Below are 24,181 nucleotides of genomic sequence, written 5' to 3' on the forward strand. Positions count from 1 at the left end.
AAAGAGGTACTGCGTGAGATTTCAGGTTGTTTTTTGTTTTTTTGCTGCACGCAGGTTTTGCATTCAAACGTGTTCTGGGTACGATTTCTTAAAACAGGACCCCGATGTGCAGGAAGTCCACTAGCGCTGATGTACGTGGATGCTCAGTGATGTGGATTTTTGTGTATGTGAACAGCTTCTACACCTCTGTCCATAGGCTGAAGCCGCCTGAAACTGATTTGTACTCCAGCAACACGTGTGGTCACATGGCTGATCCATTTTCAGTATTTGTCGCATAAACTATGCTTTTGTTGAATGTTTTAGAGTACCTGTTTGTACAAGTACCTTATAATCAAAACTACGAACCAGCATGACCAACAAATTGGATTCTTACTCTTAGACCTAAGCGAACAGAACTGATTTCATGACAGAAAGCAGCCGTCTGTCTTTCCACACCACTAGGTGGCACATATGAGTCAAAGTGGGTGGAGATAAATCTGGAAGCGTAGATTCTTCTTGACTTGCGAGGAACTGAATCAGAAGGATGAAGACTAGACAATTTGGCGTTTGTCCTTCAGAGTGATTTAAGGAGAAGAAAGAGGTCAAAAGAAACAAAAGCTGAAAGGCAACATGTAAAAACGCATCACAGGAAGAAGTGATGGAAAAAACAAAAACTTTCTCATGTATTTCTGAGATGTTTAAATTGGCCATTCTGTCTGTGAGCCCAAATTCACTACAGCTTAGCTTGTTTACAACCTTCAGTCTCCTCCTCTCCCAGCACCTCCTCATCTGCCCTCCTCGGCCGAACGCACTTCTGACTTCAGTTTGACGAACTCCTTGGCCACATCGTCATTAGAGCGCTGAGAGAGGATTCGCATGGCAGTCACTCCAGTCTCATCCATGTAGATGCGTTCGCCCAGTGGGCACCAGCAGGCACAGTTGCCCTTTTCCATGATGTCTCTTAACTGAATCACGGCCAAGCCCACCACTCGGTTAGCACGACCAAAGCAGTAGTCTTTGACGCAGACTTGCACCTCGTAGCACTCAAAGCCGTCCTGATTGCCCAACATGCTGTAAACACAAGAAAATGAGATCCTGAAATTCAGTTTTAGGTTGTAATCCAAATTCAAACAGAAGCTAAGGCTGGGCAATTTTGTTTGTTTTTTATTGAATTAAAATACATCTGCTGGGTCGGTATCTAAATTTTGACTGGTTCTCTATTCCACATAAAAACTGCAATAAAATATTTCCAGAGACCGTTTAATGAATGGAAAAGAGTGTTTCTGTTGAAGTGCTTACAAATGAAAAGTTTCGTTGTATTTGGGAGACCAGCTGTTGTTCTTGGATTTGGTCTGGAACCTGCGTTTCTTGTCGCTGAGGTGAGGTCCGATCATGGTGATCTCCACAAAGGGTCGGAACATCCCTGAGGTCTGCCATTTGAGGTCATTTGCTCCCATGACTACAGCAACACACACATGAACATAACCAGGAGAGGAATAACCAATCTTCAAATGGAGAAGACAACCTGGTCAAAATGTCAAAAACACAAGACTCAAACGCACCTTTGACAGTCACTTTGCGTTCTCCTTTACCAGGATGAGTGTAGAGTTCAATCTGGACTGACACATCACCTATTGGCTTGGCCACACCTGATCCTAGTGTAATGCACAACCAAACCGAGATTTAATTAGTCCCAGTGAAGACAAAGATGTGAAAGATGCTTTGACTGATAAAGCAGAGCCTCTGTGAGAAGAAGACACAACTAGAGAGGTTGAGCTACCACAGTGGTTCCTGAGACTGCATTTGGAGAGCTCCACTACTGCATGGGATTATTCCAGTGCTTTTATTTGAAGAATCAGTCAAAAATGCTGTATTAGTGTTTGAGTTCCAGGAGCAGGACTGGAAACCACTGGCTCATGGTGACCTACTGTCCTCGATGCACAGAATGACAAAACCAAACTGTAAATGGAGAGAGTGTGAGTTGGGAAGGAGAGAATGGCTGGCAGATTATTGCAATGAAACCTACCCCTGGTGGGCTGTATTTTTTCATTGGGAGTTAACCTAATACCCTTTCCTTTGTGCACTGGCACAGCAGCAGCACAGGAAAAAAAGAAGACAGCAGTGACTCGTCAACAAATTCCAGCGTCAACATACTGAGAAACCAAAACACTGAAAGGAGAAAATACTCTGGCTCATGTATCAAACACAGTGTGTTCAGTGAGCACCTACCTTGTGCATGTTGTGTGGTCACAAAGGTCTTGATGAGGGTGTCTGTGGTCTGAGTATAGAGGGACAGAGTGTGGCGGAGAGAGGACAGCTCAGGACTCTTATCAAGGAACGTTTTCTTCAGCCCACTGCCTCCTGCGTGGAAGTATTGCTGCAAAGTGAACAGAGTTTCACATATTTGTACCCCAAGGTACATGGTATATCCGCCTGACTACCAGGAAGGTAGTCAGGCGGATATACCTGTTAGTCAGGAGGATATGGGTGTCAAAATCCAATTCCTCATCCGTGTCATGACACCTGGATAACGGATCAAGTAGAGGATTGCTTGCTGGGGTGAAAGACATCCCATGGCCTCTCAGTAACCATGAAAGCCCAAACAGGAACTCTGAACATAAGACGGCTAATGGGGCTCTGGTTGAAACAAGAAGTACTCAACAGAATGAAGGCTGCAGCAGGTCCTCAGACCCCAATCGTCTGGGATTTCCCAGCCCCCAGACCAGGCTAAGAATCTGTCAAAGGCTGTGTCTGTTGGCGTGCAATGACATTCTCACGTAAAACAAATCCACGCAGAGGCATCTCTAGATCGACCCTGGATGTAGATTTTCTCTGCCATCAATCACCTGTCGGGTATTGATTAAGAAACAATCTCCTTGCCACCAGGGATTTCCAAGACGATGATCCCAAGTTACAAAAGGACTGTGTTTAACATTCTAGGATGGCATCCAAGTCCACTGTGGACCACAGTAAGTTTTCAGAATTTTCTGTACAGTAAGTCTTGATGCTAGTTAAGGTACCTTGACACTTGCATGAATTTGATCCCCACACTGGCAACGCAATCTGGCATGCCAGTGAGTAAATTCTTCTTAACCGTTGGAAGCTTTGTGTGCCGGTGCACAAAGAAGATTTTTAAATGTTCAAAAGTTTCTGGCACACATTAAATTTCGGTGAACTAGTCCTAGACATTTCGCAACCTATTTGGAAACACTGCGTGTCAGTACGAGGTCAATGCGTATCATTGCACACAGGGCATCTGAACGATTATGACGAGATGCTACATGTATAATAAACAATTTTACAGATACATTATCTAACTCATAAGAAGGTTTGAAATGCAACTGTTTTACCAATCCATTACAATAACATATTATAAATAATTACCTTCGAGAAAAGATTACAAACACGTTCTCCGCTGCACGATGTGCACGAGACAACCTGCAGCTGTAGATAATTTCTTTATGGTTCTGGGGAGCGATGAGAGATGGTTTCATCAGCCAAGTTCTGAGAGCAAATGCAACACTGGCTACAAAATGATTATTTTATATAGCGTGGCGTCAAGTGAGACAACGTGTGGCGTTCAGCAGGACAAAGTGTGGCATCAAGCGGGACAAAGCAGGATGCATTGGCATGACGATTTGTGCAGCAGTGCACGGATCAAATTCGTGCAAGTGTCAAGATGCCTTTAGACCTTGACCAACCATCCCCCATCCCCAATTTAGACCACCAATGTAGCTTTCTTGGGTGCCAAAAATCCAGAGATCTCCTTCATCTCAACTCTATAATCATTTCTAGCTGCACAGGGTCGATCCAGGTGACAGTCATTGTCATGAGAGGAATCTCAACATGCCGAAGTCCATATAAACATTTACTATTTATAAAGCAGTGAATTTTCTGTGTACTAAAAGTTGACTTTGCAGGTTTTCTATGTCAACAAGATTTTATTGAGTCTTAAAGTAAATAAATATGAAATTGGTGACTGGATCCCTGATTTCTGGACATAAATAAAAAAAATAAAATCTGTACACGGTTACTGGATCCTTGATCTCTGGACATAAATAAAAAATAAAATCTGTACATGGTCACTGGATCCCTGATCTCTGGACATAAATTAAAATAAATACAATCTGTACATGGTCACTGGATCCTTGATCTGTGGACATAAATAAAAAAAATAAAATCTGTACACGGTTACTGGATCCTTGATCTCTGGACATAAATAAAAAATAAAATCTGTACATGGTCACTGGATCCCTGATCTGTGGACATAAATAAAAAAAATAAAATCTGTACACGGTTACTGGATCCTTGATCTCTGGACATAAATAAAAATAAAATCTGTACATGGTCACTGGATCCTGATCTCTGGACATAAATTAAAATAAATACAATCTGTACATGGTCATGGATCCTTGATCTCTGGACATAAAGAAAATAAAAATAAATCTGTACATGGTCACTGGATCCCTGATCTCTGCACATAAATTAAAATAAATACAATCTGTACATGGTCACTGATCCTTGATCTCTGGACATAAATAAAAATTTAAAATAACATCTTACATGGTCACTGGATCCCTGATCTCTGGACATAAATAAAAAAATAAAATCTGGACATAAATAAAAAATAAAATCTGTACATGGTCACTGGATCCTTGATCTCTCGACATAATAAAAATAATAATAATAAAATTTGTACATGGTCACTGGATTCTTGATCTCTGGACATAAATTAAAATAAATAAAATCTGTACATGGTCACTGGATCCTTGATCTCTGGACATAAACAAAAAAGAAAAAAGAAAATCTGTACATGGTCACTGGATCCCTGATCTCTGGACATAAATAAAAATAAACAAAATCTGTAGTTTTTGTCAAAAGCATTTCCTTTCAGGTATTAATGAGACAAATGTAACTCCGTAATCCCTAAGATGAGTTCTTGTTGCCAGCTGCTCTGCATGTCAATCAATGTAATTCATAAAGAATGGAGGATGTCTCATTTTTTGGGGGAAAAAAGGTAGTTTGCCTGTATTACAATGTTTGGAAAGAGTTGTCATTTGATTTAAAACGGTGATTTGCTTTGAAGTTATTCATTCTGACTGAAATCTATCTTTCCAACTTTACTCAGCAGAGAGCCGCGCAGCGTTTGGAGCTGTGCAGTTAGTACCACAAAACAGATGATATCATTATCCATCCATCCATCCATCCATTTTCTTCCGCTTTATCCGGAGTCGGGTCGCGGAGGCAGCAGCTCAAGCAAAGCCGCCCAGACCTCCCGAGGTCTGGAGGTCGGGAGGTCTGATAATTATTATTATTAATATTATTTTTTCCTTTACCTGAAGGACAGCAACTTCAGTTTATGAACCGGTGAAGCAGGTCCAGCGCACATCAGGGAAACATCGCATGCGCTGCCCCACGAAAATTTACAGAGGACGATTCTCCTTTTTTGCCCGCAACAAGACAATCCCAGTTACTGACTGTAATTCACACAAAGGTGACTCATGAATGACATCTTTAAATGGCTTTTGGGAGGGATTAATAAAGAAATTGCGGGACCTGCTTGCGCTGAGACCAGGTGCTTCACTTCACAGCTTCTCAGAAACAGCGGGCCCACAATCAACATAGAGAAATGATCACTTTCCCGACACACACCCTCAAAAACGATGGCCACTTTAGCGTAATATGAACTTAACAACCGACAAGGGAATCATTAAGCAAAATGGCTATTGATGTCGGTGGATTGAATTTCTTCTCGATTCTTAACAGGAAACGGTTTTCGATACTCATCCCTACTCATCTCCCTCATGAAATCCTCTGGCCTACTATTCCAACAAACCCACCATCATCAGTCCGCTTGCAGAATCTCTGAAGATAACAACTTAATGGGTCAGTATTTGATTTAGCTGTTCTGACCCTTATAACCTGAACCCTAATGCAATCAAATCCATGGTATGAACTGACCTTGATAGTGTCCAAGCCACGTCCATGACAGCACACTGTCTTGGAGACAGACTTTTAGCCTCTCCTGCCATGTGATCCTAAGGGTGAGATTGGAGGGGGGGGGGGGGTTGCAAAACAGATGTACAATTTCAGATTTTCACCATTTATGTGCTTCATCATGTGGACTTTTCCAACACTGAACATAAACACATATAAATGATGTGAATGAAGTTTATTTGGTACCTTGAGTTTGGACAGCTGACCCAACTCTTTTGCAGCCAAGAGGATCTGCGCCCCCTAGAGGGGAAAAACAAAATATGCACAATGCTTCAATCATTCATTTTACAAAAGCTACTGGTGCAATGTTTACTTTCCTTATTATTTTTAAACTGTCAATTTATGATCATCATTTTGTCTAGAAAACACTAGAAAGACTTAAAAAACAAAAACAAAAAACTTTCACCTCCTATAGCTGTAGGGGACAAGACACAAAAATAAAACCTTTGCAATTTGCTCAAAAGTATAAATAAATAACAGTATTTTGATTTTTGCTAAACTACCATAAGGGGTAATACTCACCTCACCAAATTTATAGGTTGTAAGGGGGAAGGGGTGCAAAAACAATTCCCCATGTAATTAGCTGAATAAGTCCAATTTTACATCACTACAGTATTGCAGAATATTTTTTTTCACTTTATTCCATTTAAAGTCTACACTCGCCAAAATGTGTTTATTATAAAGTGTCAACAAACTAGCTATCATATCGCTTCCAAGTAGACTGAGATACGTCAAGTGGACCAGTTCTTTGACGATTCGTTGCTTTTCATCTGGATGAAGGAACTACACAAGTTTCATTGATGTGACTCAGTCCACTTGGAAACCATGACCTGGACAACTAAGAATCTCGACAGAATCACATGGCTGATCTTACAAAGGTGTCATTGCCCTGAGGCAGGACAATTGTTTTCTCCAAGCTGGTCATCACAATCCTCCACAGCTCCTTGAGGACACGTTTCAACACAGTCTTCTCACATATGGAAGCAAACAGTGTCAACCTATAAAACATGCAATACAACAACATCAAGTCCAGTGCAAATATTGTAGACAAAGGTTTTACACATAATGAAAAACTGCTAAATATATTTGTGGCAAGATTCTCCATCAGTCAGAGCAAACAGATAAAAACTTGACCATACGACCCCAGCCTTAAATCTTGGCTAGTCCACTCACTTTCCATCGAGGAAGTCCATGAGTGGTCGCAGCATGTTGTCGGAGTCGGCATCAACCTCATTTTTGGTGTTGGCATTGAGCGGCCCCTTGATCTGGTTGAGCAGAGACGCCATCTGATGCATACAATCACTGATACAACTTTGGAAACTGTAAAATTAAGAAACAAACAGAAAGAAACACAGAACTGTAGTTTTTGCTGGTCCAAACCAATGTGAAATTCTCTGTCACACCAATATAACAGACTAGGCAATCCAAAAAATGTATAAACATAAATGAAGGCGTATAAAGAGATTATTAAACAAAGAGGTGACAGAGGTTTTGCGGTTGCTGGTCCTCAGCTGTGGAACCAACCTTACATTAGAAATGCCCCCTCACTCACAGTTTTTAAATCCAGGCTCAAAACACATCTATTTACTCTGGCTTTCCTCACATTTTAATTCTTACCTTGTTATATCTGTAATTAATTTTCTCTTCACGTCAGTTGAGTTCAGACTGTTGATTTGTAAGTTTACTTTTTTATTATTATTTTCGTACTTAATGGACTGTGTGCAGCACTTTGGTCAGTGTGAGCTGTGTTTAAAGTGGAGATGACACCTCAAAAAAATAGGGAAAACTGATATAAGTAGCAAAATATACTATTTTATAGTAAGTTGAAAGTAATTATACTCATTATCACTGAAAAATAAAGTTTGTACAGCTTCTCAAAAGTATGTTAATTGGACAGCGGTCACATGATGCCGTGACGACACAGGCTGGAGAGTCCCGTCTTTGTCTGTTCGATCGACAACAGGAACAGATGGACCTCAGACTGTGACGAGATCAAGAACTTTTCTGACTCCTCTTCAAGTGTGGATTATTTCTGACTCGGTTCCTGAGGATATTGCAACAGTGATTAGACCCTACAGACTGAGCCGTATCTTTCGGACGAACATTCAAACCAGGAGTATTTCTGGCAGCGAAAATAATGCTGACGGTGTTTATGGTGGAGCCGAAAGCAGAGGCAAGAGACGTGCCAATTCCGATAGATTTGATAAGGCTGCAGAATATGGAATGGTTAAGGGAGGCTTTGATTTTTGTTGCTGGCATTTATAATACTCTAATTATGTCATGTTTACATGCCGCCGCCGTGTTTTCATGCCGCCGTCGTGTTTACCTCCGCCGCGTGTTTACGCCGCCGTGTTTTTCATGCCGCTGCCGTGTTTACGCCGCCGTGTTTTCATGCCGCTGCCGTGTTTACGCCGCCGTGTTTTCATGCCGCTGCAGTGTTTACGCCGCCGTGTTTTCATGCCGCCGTCGTGTTGCCGCCGTTTGTGTTTACATGCTGCAAGATTATTGTGAACATATTCTTTGGGGTTGACATTTTATGTGTTCCTGTGAGCAGTCAGAACATGGAGATGGTAGAGGAAGTGTCTGGCTGTCTGGAGCAAATGGGGTGTGCGAGCGGAGGGAGCGGCAGCCGGACATTTCGTGCATCACACAACACCGCAGCTTGTCGATCAATCTGCCTGGACTTGAAAAGGCTAAAACCTTTCGCCCTTGTGTTTGTGCAATATGCTGCTACACACTGGTCAGACATATCGACAAACAAGCCCTGAGAGCTGTGTTTAATCAAAGTTTCTGCCGCTAAAAAAAAGTGTAAACAATGGCCGCCAGGCGCGCAAGCCGATACGGTCTACAGCCTGTGATGTATTTTCAGCTTGGTGCTCAGCGGGAAGCTGTTCAAGGGGCGTGCACATTTTTCAGTGGCGGGACGTTCAAATGTATATATAACGTGAAAACTGCGTCCATTTTCCCAAAATGCTTAGGTTGACCGAATTATATAACCTTGTTACATGTAATAAGACTATGTTGTCTTTAAGTGTCATATCCACTTTAAATGTGCTATAGAAATAAAGTTTAGCTAATTTACGCACTAGGAAAAACCAGCACCTGGTCATAGAATGTGTGTTGAAATGCGTTTAAATAGATGAATGTGTTATCCTACATTTGGCTTTTATGGGATATACCTGGTCATAGGCATGAAATTTAAACTATGTCCAGCATTGCACATGGTCCTATAGCTGGCACATGACTCCTTGTTGGGGATTGGTGGCACAATTGGCTCTGCAGCCCTCTTTGCAAAGCTCAACACTGAAAATAACACGTCCTGATTCTGCATGTCGGGGGAGGTAAACCCATTTTTAAAGGTATGGGGAAAAACTGGAGGCAGCTGAACATTCTGTCTCTCAGCTTGGGTGGTCCACTGAATCAAAAGCTGCATTGCAGTGCACAAGTGCCTCAGTGTTGAGGACCCTATCAACTGCATAAGGCCAAGGACACACACATCTATCACATGGATACTTTGGGAGGTGTGGATGCTGGCAGTCTGTCTGAGTAGTTGACAATCAGAACCCAGGGCAGTTTTGCAGTGTGGTGAATGCAGCAATGCTTGGCACCGGCACATGTTCTCAGACTGGACCTGATTATTCTTATATGGTGTATAATGGGAAAAGTGGACAAGAGTTCCTACTATTACACTTTGCAAACATAAAAACTAACTTTTTAATGACACCATAGTGTAAATGTGCTGAGAGACAGAGTGTGCTTTTGGTGTGTATGAGAATCACAATGAAGCTACCTGTTGCCAAAAGTACTGCTGAGTTCATCCAGGACGTTGTTCAACTTCACCTGCAGGTTGTTCAGCAAGTTACTGGCCTCTTTGTCCATCTGCAGAAACACACAGGTCCAGGAAAGTTTGAGCAACGGCAACGCCCTATGATTATACATGCAGTTGGTTGTCTCCAAATTTTTGAAGAACTAGTTCAACTTGTTTTTTTTCCTGGGACGGGGAGATCATGACATGTATGAGGGTCACTGTCGGTAAAAAGAAAAAGAAAACAAAACAAGAAGAAACAACGAACAAACAAAATAACCCCTCCCCCCAAACGTTGGTTCCACAACTAACCTCCCATTTTCTATTTTTTTCTCTCATAAATTTAAGACTTTAACCTCAGAACGACTCACAAATTTATGACTGATGTCATAGAATATCAGCATTTTTTCCCCCCACGGAAATTTATTAATTATTTTTGCAAATGTATAACTTTTTTCCTCACAAATGTATGACTTTATAATCTCACAGAATCTGTGGGTTTTTCCTTGCAAATCTTAGAAGTTTTTTATTGCAATTTACAAATTTTACAAGTTTTTACTGCAAATTTACAACTTTATAATCTCACAGAATCTGTTTTTTTTTCCTTGCAAATTTTTACAATTTTTTATTGACACTTTATGACTTAGGCAATATTGAGGTTTTTTTTCTTGCAAACTGATGAGTTTAAACTTGAAATTTGTGAGTTTTACCTCAAACTACCCCCCCCCCCCCAAAAAAAAAAAACAAAACAAAAAAAAACACATTTTTAAACCTATGATGGCCCAAATACACTGCTGTAGGCATTGGATAGAAGCCATAACATTTTGAAATGAACCATCAGAACAAAATAAAATGGCACTTCTTTTCACTTTTCCTTATTGTGCAAATAACTTGTCAAAACAATGTAGTGGGTGTTATATGCACAATGTCAGCAAGAAGCTGTCCTCTATGGACCTGTTCAGAAACAGAAAATTTGAAAAGTATAATGCAAAAATAGGTGTGCGCTCAACAACTCTAAACAAGAGCTGCAATGTGTATTAGTTTAGCTTTTTTGTGGGCCTTTAAGGCAAAAATTATAATTAGCAGGAATAAAAGTAACAGATGAAACAAGTGTAATCTGGATCAACAGACATTGTGATTATAATCTGGAAAATGAGTGGTGGTGGTCCTGAAAATTAATTAGATGAACCCACCTTTTTAATGGAAGTTTCCACCTTTCATGAGAGCACATTGAAAAAGAAAAATTTAATATTGGAAAATATGTCTCCCTAAGAACAGGGAGACTGTAATGTCATCTAATTACCTACAGGGGGTCTGGATAGATGAAACATGAAGGAGACCGACCGTTTGTTGCAGCATTACTGGCAGATTCTACAGCACAGGACAAAGGGAAGATTTCCAGGAAAGGAAGAAGCTTGAAACAGAGGGACTCTGCCATTTTACTGCATGCAAATTAATGTACAGGACTTTACACATGCACTCACATTTTTATCCCTGACATTGTTTTCAGTCTAAGAAAGTACACGGGGGGGTATAACCAGTGGTGGGCACAGCTAACCAAAAACTTAGCTTTGATTACTGGTAATCAGCTAACTGAAAAGTTATCTTTTTAACGCTAAACCGATAAACTGCCGAAAAACGTATCGGAAGCTACAGATAACAGAACTTTAAATTTTGCCTCCTATACGTTCTCAACTACTAAGAAGCTGATTTTGAGTTTAAACACCCCCAAAGCTTCTAATAGAATCAAAGGCGATCACAAACCCAAACAGCCAATGAGCCAGCACTTATCTTTGTGCGCTCTGGTCCCACAATGAGGCAGGGGTCTTGAAACGGAAAGCAGGTTTGAATTATGGTTTTGCTTTAAAAATTAAATTATTCCAGATAGAATAACTACATTAATGTAAACTCTTAAAATGTACAAAGTGATATATAACACCATATCTGTTAATTTTAAAATAATGCACTAATTCTGAAGATTTGAACATTAATACACAGATGCCCAAAGGGGATTATGGGTAACTAAGCCTCCGCTCATACTGGTTGATTCATTCATTCCATGTAAAAACCAACACAAGTGAATCAATGTAATGTGTTGGTGTTTACAAATAAATGTGCTTTTGTAAAATATGTCATTTATTTCATTTGTATAAAAAAAGAAAGAAATTTCAAGATCCCGCTAGACAGTGCCTAAGCGCATGCGTGATGACATCACAACTCTATCCAGTTAGGGAGACAAGGTTTCTTTCAATAACAAGAACTGTCAAAACTTTCTCATGTGTGGTTGGAGTTGTGTGGCGACAGGAATCGCCGTTTGAATGCTTGAATAATGATGTCAGTTGCACAAAGAAATCAAATAATAGTGAAATGTTCGGTGCGGTGTTATAACAGATAAATCAGTCGCTCCGTGAACCATCTGGAACCAGCTCTTCTCTGTTTGTGCTTGTAGAGGATAGAACTGCACATCTACTACAAAAAGCTACGCCTGCAAAAATGTTAGCGGTCTAAAAATTGTTGGACCAAAACTTATCGGAAGATAATTGGTCCGATGATGGTTTTCAAAGTTATCTGAAAAGCTAATCCGATAATGAAAACATTATTTTCGATAATTAACGGTTAGTGGATTAGTGGAACTGTGCCCACTACTGGGTATAACATGGAACAATCTTAACTAATGTCTATTTGAGACTAATCGATTTTAATTACTTCCACCAAGGAGGATGTTTTCACCTGCAACTGTTTGTTGGACAGTTGGCAGAATTCCTCAAAAGATATTTGATAACATTTTTGCAGAAGTGACTGAAAAAGTCAGGCCAGGTCTGAAATAGATACTATTGAGGTTTTTGTGCAAAGAAACATTGAACTTGGTGGAGGTGTGTACAAAATGAACAGAAAGATTTTATAAATTGACATGACTAACTAATGTGACAGCTGCCTCGACGGTGCAGCACATTTTGCTTCAGAGGTCAGCAGAATCGCGACTGTTGGTAAATGCTGAACTCAACACATACATCAAAAATGGCATGACTGCTCATTGTATTCCTGTATTTTCCAGCCTATATGAAGCATTTCTTTTTACTTGTTTTGCTGGCCCTTCGACTTCTATTATGAAGCAATTTATATATAAAAAAAATACTGCATTATATGTGGCCACAAGACTCCATCATCTACATGGATGATAAGATGATCCTGTATACAGATTTGAAACAGGTACTGTCTGATATATAATCTGGTACAGAAGGTTCCAGTAATGCAGCATTAAGCTGGATGCCAGCTGCCATAAAACAAGAAGATCTGAATGTCAGGGACATGTTGGGTTCCCCCTGTGGGTTCACCACCCACAGGGGGAACCGCTGGGGTCGGGTGCCCTGTCCCATGGGAGGCAGTGAAATTCGAGGGCCTTGACGGACTAGACCCAGGTGGCAGATGCTAGCTCTGTAATTGTGAACGTGACCTCTTTGTGGGGGAAGGACCCGCAGCTTGTGCGGGAGGTAGAGCACTACCAGTTAGATCTGGTGGGCCTCGCCTCCACACAAAGCCTCAGCTCTGGAACCCCCATCCTTGATAGAAGTTGGACCTTATTCTTCTCTGGAGTTGCCCAGGATGTGAGGCGCCGGGCGGGTGTGGGGGTACACATGAGCCCCTACCTGTGCGCTGCTGCATTGGAGTTTACTCCTGTTGACAACAGGGTCACCTCCCTGCACCTTCGGGTTGCTGACTGCTGTTGCGCATATGCACCAAACAGCAGTTCAGAGTATTCAGCCCTCTTGGAGTCCTGTATGGGGCTCCTGTGGCAGAATCCATTGTTCTGCTGAACATTGTTCAACACACATGTAAGCAAGGACAGAGACACCTGGAGAGGTGTGATTGGGAGGATCAGCCTCCCTGATCTAAACCTGAGCAGTTGTTTGTTGTTGGACTTGTGCTAGTTATGAACTGTCCATAACAGACACCATGTTCGAACATGAGGATGCTCATAAGTGTACATGGTACCAGAGCACCCTAGGGCAAAGGCCAATGATCGATTTTGTCATATCATCTGATCTGAGGCCACATGTTCTGGACACTTGGGTGAAGAGAAGGACAGAGCTGTTAACTGATCACCATCTGGTGGTGAGTTGGATCAGTGGATGGGGAGGACTTTGGATAGACCTGGTAAGCCCAAATGGATAGTGCAGGTGAGCTGGAAACATCTGGAGGAGCCCATTGTCTGAAAGATATTTAATTCACACCTCTGGCGGAGCTTTTCTGGCATCCCCGTGGAGGTTGGGGGTATTGAACAAGAATGGGCAATGTTCAAAGCTTCTATTGCTGAAGCTGCAGCAGGGAGCTGTGGAGTGAAGGTCTTAGGTGCCTCAAGGGGCAGTAACGTTCAAACACCGTGGTGGACACTGGTGGCCAGGGAATCCATCCAACTGTAGAAGGAGTCTTTTCAGACTCTGTTGACTTCAACTGAGGAGGTAATCGGTCACTGGAAGGAACACTTCGAGGAATTTCTGCATCATACTGGATCACCCTCTGTTATAGAGGCAGAGCTGGAAGCTGATGGAGGATCATCATGAATTTCCCTGGTGGAAGTCACTGAGCAGTCAAACAACCCACAGTGGTAAAGCCTCAGGGGCTGATGGATGACATCCGTCCAGAAATGATGAAGGCTCTTGGTGTGTAGGGACTGTTTTGGATGAAACATCTCTTCAACATTGCACGGAGGTCTGGGACAGTGCCAAAGGAGTGGCAAACTGGGGTGGTGGTCTCCATATTTAAAAAAGGGGACCAGAGAGTGTGTGCCACTACATGGGCGTTACACTACTCAGCCTCCCTGGTAAAGTCTACTCCAGGGAGCTGGAAAGGAGGATTGGCCGATAGTTGAACCTCACTCTCCCAAGGATTCTGGAGGTGGCCTGGGAGTATGCCCATCCAGTCTACATGCATTTTGTGGACTTTTGTGGATGCCCTGGGAAGGCGTATGATCTGATACCCCGGGAGATGCTGCGGGGAGTATGGAGTGAGGGGGTCCCTTCTCAGGGCCATTCAACCTCTGTACTCACAAAGCAAGAGCTGTGTTCAGATCCTCAACAGTAAGTCAGACTGGTTTCTGGTGGAGGTTGGCCTCTGCCAGGGCTACACTTTGTCAGGAATCCTGCTTGTGATATTCATGTACAGGATATCAAGGCGTAGTCGGGGTGAGGAGGGTCTTCAGTTCTCATCACTGCTTTTTGCAGATGATGTGGTCCTGTTAGCATCATCAACCTGTGATCTCCAGCACTCACTAGGTTGGTTCGCAGTTGAGTGTGGAGCAGCTGGGATGAGGATCAGCACCTCTAAATCTGAGGCCATGGTGCTCAGCAGGAAACTGATGGACTACCTACTCTGGGCAGAGAATGAGGTCTTGCCCCAAGTGAAGGAGTTCAAGTACGTTGGGGTGTTGTTCACGAGTGAGGGGACAATTCATGTTGCTTTTCTGGGACAGATGAGACTAACACTTCCTATGGTATGTGGATAATATGTGACTGTGCTTATCTCCAGATTCCGTCGCGTCAGGTGGATGCGAGTCTATGATTCCCCCTTGATGGGACGCCAGTCTGATGCAGGTTTCCTCCCCAGCCAAGGCCAGCACCCATTTACAGTTTGGTGCTAGTGTCTTGTCTATATTTCTGACTTAATTCAGAAATATAGAAAGCAAATAAGAAATATTCTGCAACACATGTTTCTCTGCATCAAAATGAGATACTAAGTTCAGTTACTGCATATTTTGTTAAGCAAAATGTTGGACATGTGTGTAAAAAGTCCAGGTCCAATTGTGTACACATTTTTAGACTTTTGAAAACCAAAGAAAATAGCAACATAAAATGGTTTGACAGAAACACAAGTTGTTTGAAGAACACAGAGTCACTGGTTTTAGGGAATTCCTGTGAGGTTTCACTGAGGAAAGGTTAAAGGTCAGGCTGAAAGTCACCACAGGGGACCAGAACAATTGGGACACAATAGAACACACAAGTATGTGCTGTTCTAGCACACAAGGACACAGATGACCACTGTGGTGTCGTAGGGAGGAGTGAACAAAGGACAGTGAAACAATGAATGACTCACGACCTTTACAGGCTGATAACAAATCAGCTCACAACAGACCTCAACCACTGATTCATCCTCCTCCTCACTCTCACAGAGCTGGGAGTGGCAGCGGAAAGACACGATACAAAGAAAAAAAAAAAGAATCAAGCCTAACAGCTGGAAATAAAATCCCGTACTCACAGATGATTCATGGTGATCAGTGAAACACGTGTTATTTCGACACAGGATTTCCAGCTTTATTTCAAAAACGTATCAGAAACAGTGACGTCTCAAAAAGACACCCCCCCCACCCCCGCCAATTCACATCCAAGTCATCTCATATCGATTATCTATCAGTATCAAATCCTGATCCATCACTTCTATTTTCATAGATGCTGCATTTTCACAGGACACAGTGCAAGTATATTACACTGAAGGAAATATATATCCACGTATCTCATGTGACAGGTGCAAGACCAGACTGACCCCAGTTTGGGCTGGAATCAGGTTTGACTACTTCTTCCCATGTTTAAAGTGTTCTTGAGTAAGAAGAAAAAGTAAGTCCTACATAGGCCCTGAGACCCGCTGGTGCCAGTGCTTGTCCTCGGATTCCGTAACCTGGATAGAAAGCCAGTCCATGGCAGATTACTTACCTGTCTAAGCCTGGTACCCATTACAGCTGTGTGGACTGGGACAAAGCTGATAAAATCTTTTGTCCAAGGACACCAATAGGCAGTGTGACTGGGAATTGAACCCAGGTCTACATACAATGCATCCGGAAGGTATTCACAGCGCTTCACTTTTTTCATATTTTGTTATGTTGCAGCCTTATTCTGTATCAGTAGCACAACTTCTTATCTCATTGAGCTACCTGCTCCATCTCCAGTAAAACACCAAACCATAAAACTAAATAAATAAAAATTGTTTGTGGTCTACAGGTTAGCATGTTGGGTGCAGGTTCTTGACATTAGTGTGCAAATGGAATTCCAAGAAAGTCGTCCATAGGGGCAAAGGGACACAAGTGTAAGTTGATTTTTGGCTGTCAGCCCATCTTAGCATTTCAGGGCTTCAGGTACATTTCCTCCTTGAAATGCAAAATTCAGTTAAAAAAAAGGCATTTATAAATGTTATAATTAATGTCATAATTAAGAGACCTGAATTGTTTAGCAGCAGTGATGGATGGCAACTAAATAAAAATTAAAACGGTCTCTGTCACTAAATCACAACATTGTTTCATTGTTGGGAAATTTTTGTTCAATTAATTTTTCAGTTAATTGTTTTTAACACATGCACCAATTTAGCAAACAATAATCTACTTATTCAACACTAATGAAAACCTACCTTCTCCACAGGCTCCTCCTCCTCGTCAACCAGCTCATCATTCTTTAATTGCAAAGTGAACACACTAAGTTTGAATGTCTGACTAAACTATCAGCCAAACACATTGAAAACTAAAATCTACAAACAAGCCACTACACCTACAAGAAATATGACAAAGCACGACATGGAAATGTCCCAATAAGCCAGCAGGGAATTAAATCGGAGAGCAAAAAACTATACATAAATTAATTCATGCGTCAATGTTACTTTTTACCCCCCCAAAATAAAAATAAAAAAATAAATAATAAAGGTGGGAACTACTATTAGAGAGCAGCAGGATTAAAATGACGACGTGTCAATTTTATTGACATCAATCACATGAGGGTTCCATGAAGACACTTGCTGCACAGCCTGACCAGAACATCTAAGTTCTACTGTGGTTCTGCAGAGACTAAATCCTAAACCAGCACTTAGGAATCTACATGAAATGGTCAGTATTAGACATACCGCTGCATCCAGTGTGGCAACCTGATATATACACAAGACAGAAACAACCATTATTGGAATACTGCCTCGTAAACAAAGACTAGGGGAAATTAGTCTTAGTAACTGCTTCCATCTTACTCTTGAGGCTGATAAGAACACATATTAATAGCTGCTAACGAAACATAAAACTGGACATTTACTGGTATAATTTGGAGATAAGAGTTGCCCCTTTCGGGGCTGGCATCCACAGCCCATCGCAGAACCACTTGAGTGTACGATTCAACACTTCCCAAAATTAAAGTTCTCTCAGACACATTTTCAGAAATTTAAAAAAGGCATTTATAAAAATATTTCCACGTGGAATCAAACCTGGGATCTTGCTCAATAGACTCTCAGCATACAGTGGGGCAAAAAAGTATTTAGTCAGTCCCTGACTGTGCAAGTTCTCCTACTTAGAACAATGAGAGGTCTGTAATTTTCATCATAGGTACACTTCAACTTAGACAAATGAGAAAAAAAAATCCAGGCAATCACATTGCAGGATTTTTAAAGAATTTATTTGTAAATTATGGTGGAAAATAAGTATTTGGTCAATAACAAAAGTTCAACTCAATACTTTATAACATAATCTTTGTTGGCAATGACAGAGGTCAAATGTTTCCTTTAAGTCTTTACCGGGTTTGCACACACTGTAGTTGGTATTTTGGCCCATTCCTCCACGCAGATCTCCTCTAGAGCAGTGATGTTTTTGGGGCTGTCGTTGGGCAACATGGACTTTCAACTCCCTCAACAATATGGGATTGAGGTCTAGAGACTGGCTTGGTCACTCCAGGACCTTGAAATGCTTTTTATGGAGCCACTGCTTTGTTGCCCGAGCGATGTGTTTGGGATCACTGTCATGCTGGAAGACCCAGCCACGTTGCATCTTCAATGTTCTCACTGATGGAAGGAGGTTTTAGCTTAAAATCTCATGATACATGGCCACGTCCATTCTTCCCTTAACATGGATTAGTCGTCCTGTCCCCTTTGCAGAAAAACAGCCCCAAAGCATGATGTTTCCACCCCCATGCTTCACAGTAGGTATGGTGTTCTTGGGATGCAACTCAGCATTCGTCTTCCTCCAAACACGACGAGTTCAGTTTTTACCAAAATGTCCTATTTTGGTTTCATCTGACCCCATGATATTCTCCCAGTCCTCTTCTGGATCATCCATATGCTCTCTGGCAAACTTCAGATGGGCCTGGACATGAACTGGCTTAAGCAGGGGACACGCCTGACACTGCAGGATTTGAGTCCCTCTCTGCGTAGTGTGTAGCCTTTGTTACTTTGGTCCCAGCTCTCTGCAGGTCATTCATCAGGTCCCTCCGTGTAATTCTGGGATTTCTGTTCACCGTTCTCATGATCATTTTGACCCCATGGGATGACATCTGCGTGGAGCCCCACATTGAGGGAGATTATCAATGGTCTTGTATGTCTTCCATTTTCTTACAATTGCTCCTACAGTTGATTTATTCACACCAAGCTGCTTGACTATTGTAGATTCACTCTTCCCAGCCTGGTGCACATCTACAATTTTCTTCCTGGTGTCCTTCAACAGCTCTTTGGTCTTGGCTATGGTTGAGTTTGGAGTCTGACTGTTTGAGGCTGTTGATTGGTGTCTTTTATACAGATAACAAGTTCCAACAGGTGCCATTAATACAGGTAACAGGTGGAGGACAGAAAATCTTCTTAAAGAAGAAATTACAGGTCTGTGAGAGCCAGAAATCTTGCTTGTTTGTGGGTGACCAAATACTTATTTTCCACCATAATTTACAAATAAATTCTTTAAAAATCCTACAATGTGATTTTCTGGATTTTTTCTTCTCATTTTGTCTCTCATAATTGAAGTGTACCTATGTTGAAAATTACAGACACCTCTCATCTTTCTAAGTAGGAGAACTTGCACAATCCGAGGCTGACTAAATACTTTTTGGCCCCACTGTAACCATTAGATTATAGACTTTTGGATCTTGTAGCTTTAACACACGGAGGTCCAAGCTTTTCTCTTCTACCTGTAAAGCTCACGGAGAGTCAAATGACCCTGGCTAGCTGACTTGGCTAGCCACATTCTTGTGTTTGCATAAAGCCCATGGAGAGTCAAATGATCCTGGCTAGCTGACTTGGCTAGGCACATTCTTGTGTTTGCATATTTGCTGTCTGTGTGTTCTGAGACTTCCTTGTTTACATAACAGAAGTAGCTCTCCACAGAGGATCTGGGAGTCACTTGCCTGCTTAGCTGAAAGGGCTGCGTATGAAGCAGGAGTTGTGTGCAAAACGTGTAAAATTACAGCTGCCTAGTACACCTATTGCTACAACTATTTGTGCACCACAGCGGCTGAAAGATCTGTCGTTCTGGATGTCCCAGCTGGACAACATGTACTGTGTTTGGATAGACATGGACTAACAACTGCCCACTGTGACGCATGTGTGTCTGCTTGCTGTCATCATGTGGACATAATGACATAATAACAGTGTGGGGACTGTTAGTCATTGTGAGTGACTGTAACCTGTACCTACTGTATATATTTTGGTTTTCTGGTGTGTTTTTTTGGTACATTTTGGTACATTTCAATAAATCCAGAAAACAAAATTTCATTTCTCCCCAGGAAGTTTTCTTTTGGTGTGTTTTTTGGTACATTTAAATACAATTCAGAAAACAAATTTCATCTCTCCCCCAGGGTAAAGGTTATTTATCCACCTAAGCACAAATCAGCAGCCCTTTCAGCTAAGCAGGCACACAGACAGCAAATATGCAAACACAAGAATGTGGCTAGCCAAGTCAGCCCGTCCTCTGAGGTGTTCTGAGACGTCCTTGTTTACATAACAGAAGTAGCTCTCCACAGGGGATCTTGGAGTCATTTGACTATCCGTGGACTTTAGAGGTAGACTGGTCATTGACCAGACCTTGGCCTTCTGAGTGTTAAGTAGACAAGCCTACACTGCTAACTAAAGAAAAAGTGATGTCTTTCATGGTAGCCTTTTTTTTTAAACAGTGACTGGCCGATTACCATAGCTACTCCTCTTTTGTTATTCGTTTTAATGGTCTTTTAATTTGAATACAAGCTATTAGTGGCATCTAGCATGACACCATTGGACCATGGGGTGCCAAAATCCAACCCCTCATCCTTGTCATGACAACTGGGTAACGGATCAAGTGGGGGATTGCCTGTTGGCAATTGCCTGTTGACTTTAAACAAACCCACATACAGGTATCTCCAGAAGAGACCATCTTCCTTGCCACATGGCATTGCCAAGATAAAGGTTGGACCCTGTCCCCTTTTGGAACCAAAAACATAATGTGATAGTGTTTCACCCAAAGCTCCAGCAGCGAACATGAATCATGATAGATTTAGTGTATCTTCAACCCTGATCACAAGACAGCTGTGCAACTGACAGTTTATAGGCTTCTGAATAATTACAGCTATACAACAGCATATGTATGCAGTACATAAATTCAGTTCAACAAACACCATCCATCCATCCATCCATCCCTTTTCTTCCGCTTTATCTGGAGTCGGGTCGCGGGGGCAGCAGCTCAAGCAAAGCCGCCCAGACCTCCCGACCCACACACACCTCCCCCAGCTCCTCTGGGGGAACCCCAAGGCGTTCCCAAGCCAGCCGAGAGATGTAGTCCCTCCAGCGTGTCCTGGGTCTTCCCCGGGGCCTCCTCCCAGTGGGACGTGCCTGGAACACCTCTCCAGCGAGGCGTCCAGGGGGCATCCGGAAAAGATGCCCGAGCCACCTCAACTGACTCCTTTCGACGTGGAGGAGCAGCGGCTCGACTCCGAGCTCCTCCCGAGTGACCGAGCTCCTCATCCTATCTCTAAGGGAGCGCCCAGCCACCCTACGGAGGAAACTCATCTCGGCCGCTTGTACTCGCGATCTCGTTCTTTCGGTCATGAGCCAAATCTCACTGCAGATGCTGCACCGATCCGTCTATCGATCTCACGCTCCATCCGTCCCTCACTCGTGAACAAGACCCTGAGATACTTAAACTCCTCCACTTGAAGCAAGGACACTCCACCGACCTGAAGAGGGCAAAGCACCTTTTTCCGGTCGAGAACCATGGCCTCGGATTTGGAGGTGCTGATTTTCATCCCGGACACTTCACACTCGGCTGCAAACCGACCCAGTGCACGCTGAAGGTCCTGATTTGGCAAAGCCAACAGAACCACATCGTCCACAAACAGCAGAGACGAGATTCTGTGGTTCCCAAACGAGACCCCCTCTACACCCTGGCTGCGCCTAGAAATTCTGTCCATAAAAATAATGAACAGAACCGGTGACAAAGGGCAGCCCTGGCGGAGGCCAACGTGCACTGGAAACAGGTTTGACTTACTACCGGCAATGCGAACCAAGCTCCTGCTGCGGTCGTACAGGGACCGGATAGCCCTTAACAAAGGACCCCGGACCCCGTACTCCCGGAGCACTCCCCACAGGGTGCCCCGAGGGACACGGTCGAACGCCTTCTCCAGATCCACAAAACACATGTGGACTGGTTGGGCAAACTCCCATGAACCCTCGAGCACCCGATGGAGCATGTAGAGCTGGTCCAGTGTGCCGCGACCAGGACGGAAAACCACACTGCTCCTCCTGAATCCGAGGTTCGACCATCGGTCGAATTCTCCTCTCCTGTACTCTGGAATAGACCTTACCGGGGAGGCTGAGGAGTGTGATCCTTCTATAGTTGGAACACACCCTCCAGTCCCCCTTCTTAAACAGAGGGACCACCACCCCGGTCTGTCAATCCAGAGGCACTGTCCCCGATCGCCACGCGATGTTGCAGAGGCACTGTCCCCGATCGCCACGCGATGTTGCAGAGGCGTGTCAGCCAAGACAGCCCCACAACATCCAGAGACTTAAGGTACTCAGGACGGATTTATCCACCCCAGGAGCCTTGCCACCGAGGAGCTTTCTAACCACCTCGGTGACTTCGGCCTGGGTAATGGATGAGTCTGCCTCTGAGTCCCCAGTCTCTGCTTCCTCTTCGGAAGACGTGACGATGGGATTGAGGAGATCCTCGAAGTACTCCTTCCACTGCCCGACAACATCCCCAGTCAGGGTCAACAGCTCCCCACCCGCACCGTAAACAGTGCTGGTTGAGAGCTGCTTCCGCCTCCTGACGCGTCGGACGGTTTGCCAGAATCTCTTCGAGGCCAACCGATAGTCCTCCTCCATAGCCTCCCCAAACTCCTCCCAGACCTGAGTTTTTGCCTCTGTGACCGCAGGGCTGTGGCACGCTTGGCCTGCCGGTACCTGTCAGCTGCCTCTGGGGTCCCACCTACCAAGAAAGATAAGTAGGACTCCTTCAGCTTGACAGCATCCCTTACTTCCGGTGTCCACCACCGGGTTTGGGGATTGCCGCTGCAACAGGCACCAGAGACCTTGCGACCACAGCTACGAGTAGCCGCATCAACAATGGAGGTGGAGAACATGGTCCACTCGGACTCCATGTCTCCAACCTCCCCCGGGATCTGGGAGAAGCTCTCCCGGAGGTGGGAGTTGAAGACCTCGCTGACAGAGGGTTCCGCCAGTCGTTCCCAGCAGACCCTCACGATACGTTTGGGTCTGCCAGGTCTGACCGGTTTCCTACCCTCCCAGCGGATCCAACTCACCACCAGGTAGTGATCAGTCGACAGCTCTGCCCCTCTCTTCACTCGAGTGTCCGAGACACGTGGCCGAAGGTCAGATGATACGACTACAAAGTCGATCATCGACCTCCGGCTCAGGGTGTCCTGGTGCCACGTGCACTTATGGACACCCTTGTGCTCGAACATGGTGTTCGTGATGGACAAACTGTGACTAGCACAGAAGTCCAACAACTGAACACCACTCGGGTTCAGATCGGGGAGGCCGTGCTTCCTGATCACCCCCCTCCAGGTCTCACTGTCGCCGCCCACGTGGGCATTGAAGTCCCAGTCGGAGTGCTATCTAGTACCCCTCCCAGGGACTCCACGAAGGTCGGGTACTCTGCACTGCTGCTCGGCCTGTAGGCCGAGACAACGGTGAGAGACCTGTCCCCGACCCGAAGGCGTAGGGACACGACCCTCTCTTTCACCGGAGTGAACTCCAACACTTGGTGACTGAGCTGGGGAGCAATAAGCAATGCGACCCCAGCTCTCTGCCTCTCCCCGTGGGCGACGCCAGAAAAATGAAGCATCCAGCTCCTCTCCAGGAGTTGGGTACCAGAGCCCAAGCTGTGCGTGGAGGTGAGCCCGACTATCTCTAGTCGGTATCTCTCAACCTCTCGCACAAGCTCAGGCTCCTTCCCCCATAGCGAGGTGACATTCCACGTCCCAACAGCCAGGGGCTGTGAGCATGGACCGGGCCACCGGGCCACCCGCCCTCGACCACCACCCAATCCTCTCTGCACCCGACCCCCATGGCCCCCTCTGCAGGTGGTGAACCCACAGGAGGGCTTCAACAAACACAATCCCTGATTTTTACAGGATGATGTTACGGCTAGCTAACATTATGAACGCAGTTTCATACTTCTCAGAATTA

At 43.8% G+C, this 24,181-nt stretch overlaps 1 protein-coding gene across 1 annotated transcript in view; it reads right to left on the reverse strand.

Annotated features, from left to right (window-relative positions):
* Positions 1-380: 380 nt before the first annotated feature.
* Positions 381-24,181, reverse strand: part of LOC117529092 (protein unc-13 homolog B-like) — a 174,724-nt gene continuing 150,923 nt past the window's right edge. Inside the window, 9 exon segments of the mRNA XM_034191794.1 lie at positions 381-1,050; positions 1,279-1,438; positions 1,542-1,634; positions 2,209-2,356; positions 5,941-5,946; positions 5,949-6,017; positions 6,163-6,216; positions 6,851-6,974; positions 7,150-7,296. Coding sequence (XP_034047685.1) covers positions 765-1,050; positions 1,279-1,438; positions 1,542-1,634; positions 2,209-2,356; positions 5,941-5,946; positions 5,949-6,017; positions 6,163-6,216; positions 6,851-6,974; positions 7,150-7,296 — 1,087 coding nt within the window. The 3' untranslated portion in view covers positions 381-764.

This window comes from Thalassophryne amazonica, chromosome 17 (assembly GCF_902500255.1).
Source record: "Thalassophryne amazonica chromosome 17, fThaAma1.1, whole genome shotgun sequence".
NCBI classification, from domain to species: Eukaryota; Metazoa; Chordata; class Actinopteri; order Batrachoidiformes; family Batrachoididae; genus Thalassophryne; species Thalassophryne amazonica.